We start from the raw sequence: 14,049 nt of genomic DNA, 5'->3' as shown, positions 1-14,049 counted from the left end.
AACAGGCTGGAGAAACGGGCAGAAGGGATTTTCGTTAAGTTCAACAAATGGAAGTGCAAAGTCCTGCAACTCCAAAGGAATGACTCCATGCACCAGTACATGCTGGGGGCTGACCAGCTGGGAAGGAGCTTGGCAGAAAAGGGCCTGGGGGTCCTGCTGGACACCATGTTGACCATGAGCCAGCAAAGAAGGCCAACAGCATCTTCAGCTGCATTACGATAAGCGTCATCAGAAGGTCAAGGGAAGTGATTTTTTGTCTCTACAGTGCTGAGTGGTGAGACCACCATGAATTCTGGGCTCCCAGTACAGACATAATGGACCTGCAAAGGGCCACAAAGGGCTGAAGGATTGGAGCATCTGTCATATGAGGAGAGGCTGAGAGAGCTGGGTTTGTTTAGGCTGAAGAAGGCTCAGAGGGGGATCTGACTGATGTGTATAAAAATACCTGGTGGGTGGTGGGAAGAGTAAAGATGACCGAGACAGACTCTTCTCAGTGGTATCCAGTGACAGGAGGTGAGGCAATGGGCACAAATTGAAATACAGGAAATGCCATTTAAAAATATGAAAAAGTTTGTGGTGGTGGGTGTTGTTTTTTTTTACTGTGAGGGTGATGGAACTGCACAGGTGAGGGAACAGGTTGCTCAGGGAGGTTGTCGAATCTCCATCCCACTTAAAACTTGACTGGACAGGGTCCTTTGCAACCTGCTCTAGCTGACTCTGCTTTAAGTAAGAGGGTTGGACTAGACAGTCTCCAGAGGTCCCTTCCAACCTTCAACCATGCTGTGATTCTGTAAAATTATATGATGTAAACTTTTGCTTGTGTACTTCAAGTTTCCTCTCCCTGCAGCAATCCCACTTTCCCACCACCCAGTATGCAAGCTATAACTTCAGGATGCAGTAGAGACACAGGTGAGCACAGGTTTTTACACAAGTTGGAATTTTGCTCCATGGGTTCTAAAGACCTTGGTGCTATTTTTTTTGTTTGTTCATCTTCCCTGCTGCCACTTCACCCTCCATGCAGCATGGAAACAGACATAGTCACATTAACAGACATGGGGTTGAAATCAATTAGTAGTTCATAACATGTTTGCTTCATAGCAATTAGGGGTCAGTATTTGATGCGATAAAAATGAAAAATAATCAGAAATGAATAAGTTCTTTAATTTTGCCAGCATGGGGGAAAGAAGAGACTAAAGGCCTCCCAAGACTGAAGGCCTTCTCTTTGGAGAGCACAAAAATATAGAAGGAAAAATGGAGGAGCTAGAGATAAAGCTGAATTCAATAGATAAGTGTAAAGAGATCCTTACTCAAGTGAGGGGTTATATGCTAAAAGCCTCTTGATTTTTACATTTCACCTTTCAGCTAACAGTGGTAGGGTTTGCTTCTTAAAATTAATTCCTGCGTGACTCCAAGCACCCATATGTCTGCAAGGTCTTAAAACTAAATAGAACCTTAATATCCCCTAAACTAAAGAACAAAAAAACCCTATATGCATCTTGCAAGGTGAAAAAAAACACACCGAGCATTTATTGGCTTTTTAAAATGTAGTTACATGCAAGTTTTACTCTTCAATAATACGTCCATGTTGCATATGTAAGGAACAGCTATCACAGAAAAGTCAACCCATTATTTTCCTATCGCATAAAACACATTCGCTATAAAATTTCTGGCAACAAATGCCAACAGTAAGGAGGCAAAATAACCTTCTACTACCCAATACAATTTAAAGAAATAAACTGAGCAATTGTGGCTATCTGCACTACAGCCAGATTGGACTAGGCTATTTAATACATGACTACTAGGATAGCAATAGCCATAAAACTTGAGCCATTTTTTCAGTCCTACATTTGACTGCTCGGTGCAACAAGTTTCAAGTGCTGAAAGCAAGAGATCTTTTACTAAGGTTACACTGCCTTTTTGCTTCAGAAATTTGGAAAAAAAATATTTACCAGCTTCACCGGTTCAATACAATTCAAAACAAAAAATCTTACAGCACAGTCAAATACTGATGAGATCACTTGTCCTTCAGAAAAAAATAGTTACAAGTTCATATCTATGTGTGTGCATCTACTGAAACACTGTGCAAGAAGAGACATTTATATCTTATTTTAGCCAACCTAGCATTTGGATAATTGATTTTCAAGACATTCAGAGGGATATGAGTATAGAGTTATGGATAGCAGAATTTAGATTAAGCCATCTGCATGCACATAATAATAGATTATTATTTAGAATCAATATACTGTAAACAATTACTCCCATAAAACCTAATTAAATGAAAACAAATCATGGTCAGCACACCGGATTCCCAAAGCACCAAAAGCCAAAGCAGCAGCACATATAAAGACTGGATAGACAAAATGAGGCTAAACTGTTTACTTAGTAACTATGAAGCGAATGTGCTACTGTTTTCTGAACATCCAATGGACAAGCTAGAGTGCTGAGAGCTAATCCCCATTTCTCACCAAAACAGACAGGAATACACACTGGATAATTTGTTCCTACTGATGATATAATTCTGTTAAGTTTACTGTTTTTAATAAGGAGCAAGTTTCAGTCCACTCTCACTTTCTCCCATGTACAAGATCAGATCAGCCTCTCAGTGACCTACTTTATGAGTCATAGTCCTCACTATTTATGATTCAGAAAAACGTCTTCTCTGACAGTATTTCCCAGACTACTGTGGGTTCATTCCAAGAACCAATTTCATCTTCATTGGTTTCCTACAGGAAACCAGACCAACTTCCTATTATTTTTATTTTCCTTCATTTCAGCATGGCTCACATAAACTAACTGGAAGTGAGAGTGATAGAAAACTTTATTCTGCATAAACACAAGCCAACATAAACACCACCAAAAAATACTGAAGACGTCACTGGTTCAAAGTCACCAGAATGTGAAGTAAACTAAGATTAGAAGTGCTTTTCCCTCCTTCCCCAAACATGATGCACACAGGCAAACACAGTAAGTTTACATAACCAAAGTTTAATGGTAAGAACTGTTCAGGTCTCTGCTGAAGACATTCACCCCTAATGGGTGGCCAAGTTCTACTCCCTCTTCTAACATTGGAAATTGTTTTAAAATGGTAAGCACTGTTGGACTGCATTTAAGTCCTATCAATACCATAGTCAAGTCCCCCAATCACCTCAGTCAACAGACTTGGGGTGCCTAGGTTCTCTCCTCAGCTACGACAACAGAAGTATTACTGGAGATGCTAGGAAGCATAATAAGCACACCCCGAAGAAGTCCATCTAGACTTCCCACAGGACTTCTAACATTGCCTAAGTATTGGCCTGCTGCATTCAGGCTAGCTTTTAAGAGAGCCATTTTGATGTCTTCTCATTGTGCTCCAAGGCACATTAGACCTCCAAAAGCCAAGACTCGGTGCCAGATCTGCATTGGCTCAAAATGTTCATGCAGTGAGATACTTGAGGAATAAACCTTCCCAGAGCTGTGATTTGAGCTGTTGGCAGCTGCAGCAGCCACATGGAGATAGTTTGGGACCAGAACATTAGTACCATGCTAACTCCACCTAAGGGACACAAGTACTTTCCATGGAGATTGTTATCCAATGCACCAGTTCAAGAAAAGAAATGCTGGAACACCTAGGTGTGGACTGCAAATACCCAGCAAGGTTTGCTGGCTCAGGTTTCACTCTGCAAAGCAGCAGTTAAATTGCTTTCTGGACCAAAGGTGCCCTTGGACTCATGTAGCCTTGTTCTTATACTGTTGTACCTAAGCTAATAAACCCAACCAGACTCACGTTTAGCAGAGAGCAAACTGGATAATTCAATCATGCAAGCAATTAAAAAGCAAAACTGTTCCCATTTCATCTCTATATTCTGCTGTTTGTCTTGTCAATAACTGCAGTCTTTCAACATGATTTCATCTTGCTGGGTTTCAGGGCTTACAGAGTAATAGGAACAACACATTGCTTTTTGTAGGAAGGCTGACTTACAAAACTAAAGCCAACCCGATTTTCATGAGTCTTAAATGCTCATTCAGTTCTCACCTCAAGAGAGGCCAAGGAATATTACCACATAAGGATACTTTCACATTGCACATAGTAAGGACAGGACATATGACTGACACACAATTTATTTTAATGACAATTTGCTACCTGGCCATCAGTTTCAGTTTGTAATCGTGAAGTGAAATATGAATGAGGTTTTTGCGAGTAAATGGAGGCCACCTGTTAGCAAACTGAGCTTTACAGGATACAGCAATGTAGCTTAACATATGTAAAGTGCAAATTAAAGTTATTCTCTCTACAATTAATTTTCTTTCCTTATGAAAGGATACAGCAGTACTTGCCAGGGTCAAGTTACTCATCTTCAACAAGTGCTTTTTGTTTTAGTTTCTACAACTTGATTTTTCCAACCAAAAACCCAGAAATGTTATAATTCTGCAAGTACTAGCAAAACTGTTTTCTCTACTTGTAGGTCAATCTTTCAAATAATACCACCTGCACGAAAACTGGAATAGGTGAAGCCTTTCTAGAAGTGATGCACTCAGATACACGTATTGATTTTAATGCAAATGGAATAACATGGTTCTAAGCGCTGCTTGGCCTAACAACACTGCACAACTTCCCCACTAGGACGGATCAGCAGCAAACTCTACAGCAGAAGTTGCTTCACATGGTAGAAAAATCAGATGTTAAAGCTGCGGATTTTGTTGATAATGACAATTTAACTTCACTTATTCTGACATCTTAATTTATATTCAGTAGGAAGACTCGTGCAGTAATTCAGCACCGCAGAAAACACAACTATCGTGATTTAAGGCAGTGTTTACCTGTCAAAGTTAGCAGTTGTTAAAACGGCTATAAATGCTGCAGTCTAAAATAATCGAAGCAGTATACCACCACCAACGCACATTCACAATTCTCAGTGCTAGAAGCCACTCACCTTGACATGGCTCTGAGCTCCCAGGTTGTATATCTCAGTGGGTTTGACTTCATTAATGATCTTCACCAGGCAGGTGCTGTCTGTGAGATCACCATAGTGCAGCTTCATGTCTTCAGAGGTTAAGAACACAGAGTTAATACACTTTAGTCCCAGAACAATATGGCATTCTTGGTCCAAATCCTATTCCAGGTTTAAAATCCAAGTAAACATTTATTGGAAAAAGTAAAGACATCACTGGCTGAACAAGGTTTTGCTTGGGTTTTTTCCCTGCTTTAAGCACAAAATATATTTTCCTGCAGGAGTAATGAATACCATTTCAGATTTTCTTTTCAATAATCTGATTTACCTAGCAACATTTATATCATTTGTTTAATAGTTTACACTTCATTAACCCAAGTTGTATAAATTAGATCAATGTCATATACAGAATTTCAGCCACAAAAAAACCCACATTATTTTAGTTTAGGCTTCCAATCTTTCACTCACAAAGGTTTTTAATAACTTAAGCATACATTGATAGCTTTCTCCTCCTTCCCGAAACATTGCACATGTTTAAGTTCCTCACTGCGAATAATTTCACAACACAACAAAACTGCCTAAGGTACCTACAAGATAAACATTTAGGTAACATTACAGTACAATACATTGCTTTTATTACTATTGCTTTTCCATTTAAAAAATACAGATACACACTGGAAAGGAATTTCAGAGAACACTGTAACTGTCAATGAAACATGCTTCATGATATTACACACCAAAATCTCAAATATGGTTAGATATGTCAGTCACACAGCTGTTATTTATCCTTTCCCAACTGAGTTACTAATTTGTGTGTGAAAAAATAGGTAAGAGCATGAGACCAGCTCCTGTCAAAATTAAAAGAGCAGGTTGCAATGGCTTATCAACTTGTCCCTGGTTTCAGATCCCGACCTGTCAAGAAATTATTCCAGAAGTGAAATTAATTCTGATACAACAGGTTGCATTTTCCTATTATTCTAAAAAAAAAAAAAAAAAAAAATCACATCACCACACTGCTATTCACATATCTATTCAACAAAAAGAAAAATCCTGTTATAACTATTGATGAATTAGCTGTTTACATTTACTGTTGTTTTTGACCTTCATAAATTTATGTTTACATTGCCTTATCTCCAGGAAAAAGAAGAAATTCCTATTTGAGTACAGTTTAGCAGTCTTCCCATTTGACAATGGGGTTGTATCATCTACACATAAAATCAACTTGATTTTTTTTTTCTTTTTTTTTTTAATCCTGAAACCAAGAAATACAAGGTTTGTTACAAGAGACTACCATATGAATCCACAGTACATTTTTTTTAAAATGCTGCAGAGATATGTGAACTTTGTTTTTATTTAAGCTGTTCTGGCATTTTTTATGGTGGGTTTTGTTTTTTTTTTTTTTAAACAGTTTAAGGCAGCAAGGAAGTAACAGATCACACAGTTCTCAGGTGTTCAGCTTTGCACACTCCTATTCAACAGGTACTTGAGGCTCTTCAGGTTGATAAAGTGACACAGCCCAGCAGGTCACAATATGTTCTTGAAATCTGCTTTTACATCCACATTTCTTGAAAAGGACACTTCTGATGAGACTTCAAGACCCAGTTGAAGCTGTGGCTAACAGGTAAGGGAATGGTAATGCAACTTCTTTTTTAAAAGAAAGAGTAACTGTGATTAAATATGAGGGTTGGCAAGCAGGGTATGACCAGTTTTGTGCGTACACATCAATTATCTATGGTGTGCGCTGCCTTCATTCCCGCCACCAGTTCTATACAGGCTGTGCTGGAACACCACCGCATTTCTACTCGTATGGAATGCAACTGTCCTGCTTCCCAAATGAAATTCAATACATGAAACCAGTTCTGCCTGTGAGCCACAGCATGCACAAGATCACAAATGGTTATAGGATAAAACTATTTGGATATTGGTGTTAACCTGCAATCCTCAAAACTGGTGGTGTCCAGACCACCATAACTGCTGCATTTTTCTAAACAGAGACCAAGAGCAAGCACCACCTAACCGATTTCTCTGATGGCAGTTACCACCTTTTGAAGGACAACTCTGTGGGCTGGTGGGAGCAGGGAAGAACCAAATGCACTACCCTTTCTGTACCAGAAAAGAAAGCTTCCCCTAGGCAGCAGGGTGTCCTCTTCTTCCTCTGCTTACCTTGGCTGGGAGTCAAACGAAATCTCCCTGCCAGCTAAGCCAGCCTTTCAAGAGAGGATGGAGCAGAGGACACTGGAAGAAGGTCCAGAGAGCAGCAGCAGCTCTGTAGGAACCTTAAGGTCTGAAAGAGCAACTGGCTCCTCGCCAGCCTAAGCAGAAGCTGAGCAGGAAAGAGGTGTCACAGCCAGGCTCCCTCTTCCTACTCCAAAGACATCCAGTTCTCCCCGGGCCAGAGAGCAATCTCAGAGCTTCCCAGGGGAAGGTAGGCTGCCAGCTGGGCTGAGCTGAGATTCAGAGATACCCTCCCACAATTACCTTAAATTTAAAGCTCTCAAAGGGGAATGCCCGTTTTGGTCTACCATCCAGTCTTCAAAGCTTCTTGTCCAAATGGCTTTTTTGAAGGGGAACAGGGCATGAGGCTTTATTCATTTTCTGACCCGTGAAAAAGGGGTCTTTCAAGAATAATAGGCTAAGTGGAAAGACTTACTAGAAATGGGGTTTATTTGGTGCAAAGATTTATAAAATCTTATAAATAAGATTTATAAAGGTTAAAAAACCTTTGGGTTTTAATAATATTATCCAACCTAAAAACCTCCTTAGCAAGCAATAGCTGGAGGGCTCACTTCAGGAAAAAACTTGTTTTCCTTCTTCTTCTCCCTACTTTTTTTTTTTTATAAAGAGGTTCACTGTCTATGAAGATTATCATCTTGCAACATGTAATCAATTCCTCATGGGAAGAACACATAGGGCAAAGACAAAATTAGGGTTTGCTCACATCAACCACTATTGCTTCTTTGCTTCCTCCAGTACTGCCTGGAAACCCATTGTTTCCAAACAGTTTCCATGGAGCAGCCTTTCCTGAGATTCCAAGTCCAATTCCTCCTCCTCCTCCCATTCATATGGCTGCATTCCTCAGTTAAAGGAAAATGAGATAAGAAGTGGAGAAAAACATTTAAGGTTTGCTCTCTTTTTCCTTTTTTCCATCCCTTTCCTTAAATTTTCATATACATATTTATCACAATCTACATCGTCTTCTCAAATCACTTTTCTTATTCACAAGATGGTCCTCACAATGCACAGGTTCTTGTTTGACTTCTTTTGCTTCATTTTACCTTGTGAGCCATGAATGTGTCGTGGGAAACAGTTCTTAACATTGTTCTTGACAGAAGCACAGGTTTCAGTATTATTCTTGAAGATATTTTATTCAATTTTCCCCCCTCTCTCAATCAGATATTTTAAGGAGCAATGTACAGTAAGTAGCAACTATTCACAGCAAATACCACTGAAGTCTTGTCAGAAATTAAATATTTTTTAAAAATTACAAGCAAAGATCAAGTGAAATCTAAAAGTTGCACTATATATTACAATTTGATAAAATTGGGCTCTGTTTAACCATGGTGAGAAGCAGACTTCAAAAGACATGAGATTTATTTACGGCATGGAGATATTTAGTCTTAACAATACCGTAAATCAGACTATTTAGGACAGTGTCAGTCTGCACACTTTACAAAATATGCATAGCGTAGAGAACTATACGCTTGTTAAAACACTCAATCCTTCTGCTGAACTAGAGTCATCCAACATTGGAGCTTCTTCTCATTAAGTGACCAGTTAACCTTCTTCAAGGTAAAATACTCAAACAATTTTTGCAAAGCATACACTTAAGGTAATAATTTCAGCTTTCCAAATTATCATCGGTAACAGAGAATACAGTAAATTGTCAGCAAATTTCCAAGAGCAATGCCTTTCCTTCAGGAAAAACAGGAAATTGTTTCCTTGGGTACAGAAACTCAGAAGGTCCAAAGATTCATTCTTCCTGTCATCAGTAAGAACTGATCATGTCTTATTCATGCTGTCATACAGGCTGTCCCCAAACCTTCACCTCCAGCAGGCACTAAGACGCTCATGAGGAAACAGAAGAGGAGTGCTTAAGATAACTGCCTCAAAAAGAAAGACATTTTACTATTCTGATATCTCAGTGTTTTCAACCTCACATAGCTTTTTGCAGGCCCAGCCATTTTCTAATTGCTACTGCCTAGCTACGTGTGAACTGTGTCAGCATTTCTACACAACAGAAAGTCCCTTCCTGGGCCCCTCTTGTATTTTCCCCTCTTGGTAACTCACACACACAGGAGTACCTATACTTTGTGTCACATTTCCAGAGAAAAATCATCACTTTTCTTTCTGAGAGAGAGCAGCTATCACAGAGCAGAGAGCTAACAGAGCTAACACAAGCAGAGAAAAGGGAAGCTTAGCTATCAAGGTTTTTTGTTTGTTTGTTTTGTTTTAAATAACCAATCCCGATTCAAGCACATCTTAAAAATAGCTACTCCTTGATGACATTTAGATAGAGGAAACTGAGATACCCTTCCCGCTCCCGGGGATCTTTCTCCACCAAACACACACCACAGACTGAAAAAACCCCTTAAGTATAAAAACAAAGTCTTACTTCCTTCAATGTGAGCCTGTGGGTTCTTATAGAGATGTTCAATACGGCCTGTATTAAAAGAACTAGACCGACGAACGATGCCATGCACCTGGGGATTGAACAAGGAAAAATACAAAAGGAAAGTGGTAAACTTTACGAGGAAAGTGTTCATCATCATCGCTCTTTTCATATACATGGCCCTAACCCTCAGGTAATCAGACCTTGCCTCTATTCCTAAAGGCAGACAGTTATCCAAATCGTAACAAAATACTTGCAGATGAGCTCTGATGCTGTCATATTTATTTTACTACCCTTGAGTGGTTTCACCTTCTCCCTTGTTGACACCACTAGCAGCCTAAGCATTACACACAGTACAGAAAACACACTGAATTGCCCTAGAGCACCATCTCCTAGTGAGTGAGACGTTAGTGGAGTTGGAGAAGCAATATGTGAATCCTGAGATAACCACTTCTCCCTGGCTGCGGAGAAGTCTTCCTGGAGCCAGAGATGATGGGCATGGAAAAAGCAGCAGAGGAGATGGAGCTAGGGAAAGGAGAGAGGAGGCAGAGAGGAGAGAAGGGAAGAAAAAGACAAGGGGAAAGAAGGGGCAGCAGCTGCCCAAATATATTTTAGAAAACAGCTGTCATTCACTTTCTGGGGTGTTGGAAAAACAGCCAGAACAGTCAGTGCTGTTTTGTGGACCTCATGAGTCAGTTCTCCAGTGGGTTACGAGACACGCAGGCAAGCCTAAGGCTGAAACGCAGGTTGGGAATTTCCTTTAACCAGCCACGATAAATAAGTCGGTCAAAAAACCCGACTGGTTCTGACTAACATTAAAGAAAAGCCCATTTGTGTCTAATACATTAGAGAAATTGCTCAAACACTGATCCCGTTTCCTCCTTATGTAAGACAGCTCCATGCCTGCTGCCAAAATTCATGTTAGCTTAGGTTACCAGCTGCAGGAGTTGTGCTGGCACAAGTGAAATGAAGCTTCAGCATCCGACTGTCCTCCACTTCTCCCTGCCCTTTATTTCTGAAAGTGATCCCTTACACTTTGATGCATCCTACACTTGGCTGGGTTGGGCCATCGCTTTACTCTCTCACTTCATGTGAACTCGTACCTGCGAGAATATGCCAGCAGGAACAGGCAGTGTTTGGGGTTTTGTTTTGGTTTTGTTTTGTTTGGGGATTTCTGTTTTACACATAACACAAGCTATGGTTATTGACACCGAAACCACTTTTTATTCCATCTTAAGTCTGAAACTTAACTGAGTAAAAAGGTATGCACAACTCCAACAACAGCCAAATAGCTTCATCTTTACAACTTGCAAGTCAAATTTATTACACCAATTTCCTTGCATAAAATCTCTTGTGTGCCCAGCCACACAACAGGCTCACAACATACCTTGTTCTTCAATTCAAACCCTAAACTTTCCACAACTGAGTAAAATACTTGCTTTTTGAGGATCAGTGGGGAACTGAGAAACACAGCCCCCCAAAAGCAATTTCCATTAAATAATGAATTTATGAAGATAAATTTGAAAGTTATGTAGTCAAAAACCCCATCAAAATAATTATTTGTAGCATGTGTAGATAATTTATAAGGACATAAGGTTTAAGGACATAAGAGAAACACTTTCAAAAAAAAAGACAAAAAACTTCACTGTTGCAAAAGATGCTGGAAATATTTTGAGTACGCAAATTAACATCTGTTTTGCTGAGTAAAAAAATTAGACTTTGCAGTTTTAAAGCATCAAATTATTCTAAAGGAAGCTAACTGAAGTGCTCTACAACTCTTCCAGCAAAATTAAATATTTTGGCTTAAAGTTCTGATGAGAGACTTCTTGAGCTCTCAATTATCTATCCCTGAATGAAGTCATGCTGAAATTCAAGTTCACGCAAACGATTGACCTATTAATAAGTCAAATCTTGCCAGCTCAAAGCTCGATGAAAGATTGTGCTTTCAAGAGCTTTGTGTCAGCTGAATGACTGTGATACCAACATTTGACCAATGAGATGTGCTAAATGCAATCACCCCAGGACTTCAAAAAGTTTCAGCAAACAAACAAAGCCAGGGAGCCTGTTGCATCCAGCGATAACAAGAAACCACGCAAACCCAGCTTTTTTTCTTTTCTTTTTTTTCTCCCACTCCTTCTTCTGGTATGCACATACAAGAGAAAGAAAACCTGCCAAATGCTTAATCCATGACAGCAATATTACCGTAAAAAAACTGATGAAAGGTACCTTTGTCTGCATGGGACAGGTGAAATGCAAACTTTGTGACAAGCCAAAATGTGTGCAAACTGGTTAATCTAGTTAAGAATGTAAGATCAGTGGATTTTAAGATCAGTGGATTTTTCTCAATAGGGCTTGATCTTTAAATAGATTGAAATGAAAAAAAGTCAAACGAACCACCTTAGTTAGGGAGGTAATCAATTATCATGTGTACTCTTGTGTTCAGTTATTCAGGAACACAGGTCTCTGACAACACAGGAAAGAATCCAACAAATAGATGGAGAGTTGAGGAACAGAAGAAAAAACCTCTACCCAATTACTGTAACCTTTCTATGGTGGAAAGGGTTATATTTCATTTTAGTTGCAGTTAGCAGTTCCCAATTTCATTGTGGACTAGGAGAGAGCATGTGCTTTTGCCTTTAAAGTAGCGGAAGCAACCACAATGATATCTCTCTTCCCCAAATGGAACGGAGAAATAGTAAAAATAATAAATTTACAACACTGAAAAACCAACACCAATAAGCAGATCAATCAACAAGGAAGGAGAAAGAACGGAATAAGCAAGGCAAGATTAACCATGTGCAAAAGCATGGAAAGCATAGACTGGCTGAGAAGAGACTTCTCACTAAGCTATGAAGCAGTATTACAACAGAAGTAATAAAATCCAATATTAGAACAAGCATTAGCTTTTACTAAAAATCCAGAAAATACTACATTGTGGGAAGATTAATTTGACCACCCCTTTCCTTCCATTATCATACATTTTGGAAGCATCTTCATGACTGAGAAGGCAAACATTCTCACGTATATGCCCACAACAGTTCAAAACCATCAAATCATACCATAATAATGTGATTGTTGCTTTGCTGGGCCACAAAAAAGATGACTTTGCCAGGGAAAGTTATGCAGCAAGAAATAAAGAATCAGACTCCCTTTATTTTAAAGAAAAGGTAAATCAAAGTCATGTGCTAAGCAAGAATATAATTAACCCAAGAAAAGGGGTGGAAAGTAACACTGCCAATGTATATTTTTGGGTTTTTTTTTTTTTTTGCTTTTTAAACAGAGAAAGCAAAATGCAAGGTTTTCATTGCTGAAGTACAACTGCCAAAATAAAAGGGCCTTTAGTGTGGAGAGGGGGACGAGGGAAGAGAACAAACAAGAGATTCTTATTCCTTTATGTGGTACATTGCATCATAAATTATTCCCTAATTCCTTACAGTTTTGGCTCATACAGGTCGCTGCTTATCTGAGTTGGCGGGAAACATGCAAAGCAGCTATACCCTGAGGAGAAGAGGGAATCCACCAGTGGACATTAGATGATAAATAGTACAATAAGCTGGCATGATTACAGGCCATGTTGCACATTCCTCTCCGGCGTTTTGATTTGTTATCTAGGGCTGGAGTGGAAAACATACACAGAGAAGGACAGAAGCAGAGGAAGCCGGAGCTGCAGCATCCAAACGACTCCATCAGCCCGCAGCCGGTCACCGAGTTACTCACCTCATAGCCTTTTTCCAGCAGGAACTCAGCCAAGTACGATCCATCCTGGGAAGAGTAAGATATAGGAAAATGTTAGAAACACAGTGAATGGGCCTGGGAGATTTGGACTGGTTAAGATCTCAAAAAAGGGAAAAAAAAAAATTTGCAGCTAGTTGACCGGGTAACAAGCATATACTTTGATTTCTCCAGATTTATACACTGACCTAAAAATACTATAGACACTTTTTTGTTAATTTTAGATTAAGAAGCAGTATATTTTAAGATAACTTGCTTACAAATGCTGGTTGAGAACTCCCGTCTCTTGAATCTCTTCCCAAGTTCCATCATAAAGTGCCTGGGGACGTCTTTCCAAAATATCCTAACCACAGTTATTGAATTTGAACTATTTTGGAGATAGGGAAGGAAAAACATTCTAGAAAAATTGGTGCAAGCTTGGCATACTTTGCAAACTGACATGCCTCTCTAGCACTGTGTCACACTCGCGTCTCCCTTACACACGCGCTCCTTCCACAAGCCTTCTGAAGGCAGCAATAATTCTGCCTGGCTGACCAACTGAGTTTTCAAAAACATCCCTAGCACACTCTATATTTATACTACAGAATACAAGCCATTTTCACATTTTATATATCATTGAGGGTTGAGAGTTTGGATTGGTTTGGGTTCTTCTTTCTTTTTTTTTTTTTTCCTTTTAAATCCTTGTCAAACTCTAATTATTGAACTGCCAAAAAGCAAATACTTCAAAACACATGCTAACACATGTTTTCCTGAAATAAGATGATTTTCTTGGCATCACCA

The 14,049-nt window shown here is 39.3% G+C and overlaps 1 protein-coding gene across 1 annotated transcript in view; it reads right to left on the bottom strand.

The window, feature by feature from the left end:
- Positions 1–13,299, bottom strand: part of GMDS (GDP-mannose 4,6-dehydratase) — a gene marked incomplete at both ends in the record, with an annotated part of 132,615 nt that extends 119,316 nt beyond the window's left edge. The window contains 3 exons of the mRNA XM_009580959.1: positions 4,911–5,020; positions 9,541–9,628; positions 13,255–13,299. Coding sequence (XP_009579254.1) covers positions 4,911–5,020; positions 9,541–9,628; positions 13,255–13,299 — 243 coding nt within the window. The remainder of the gene's footprint in view (positions 1–4,910; positions 5,021–9,540; positions 9,629–13,254) is intronic.
- Between the last annotated feature and the right edge of the window lie 750 nt (positions 13,300–14,049).

Source organism: Fulmarus glacialis, unplaced genomic scaffold, assembly GCF_000690835.1.
Source record: "Fulmarus glacialis isolate BGI_N327 unplaced genomic scaffold, ASM69083v1 scaffold1337, whole genome shotgun sequence".
Lineage (NCBI taxonomy): Eukaryota > Metazoa > Chordata > Aves > Procellariiformes > Procellariidae > Fulmarus > Fulmarus glacialis.
This window is presented reverse-complemented; position numbering and strand designations above follow the sequence as displayed.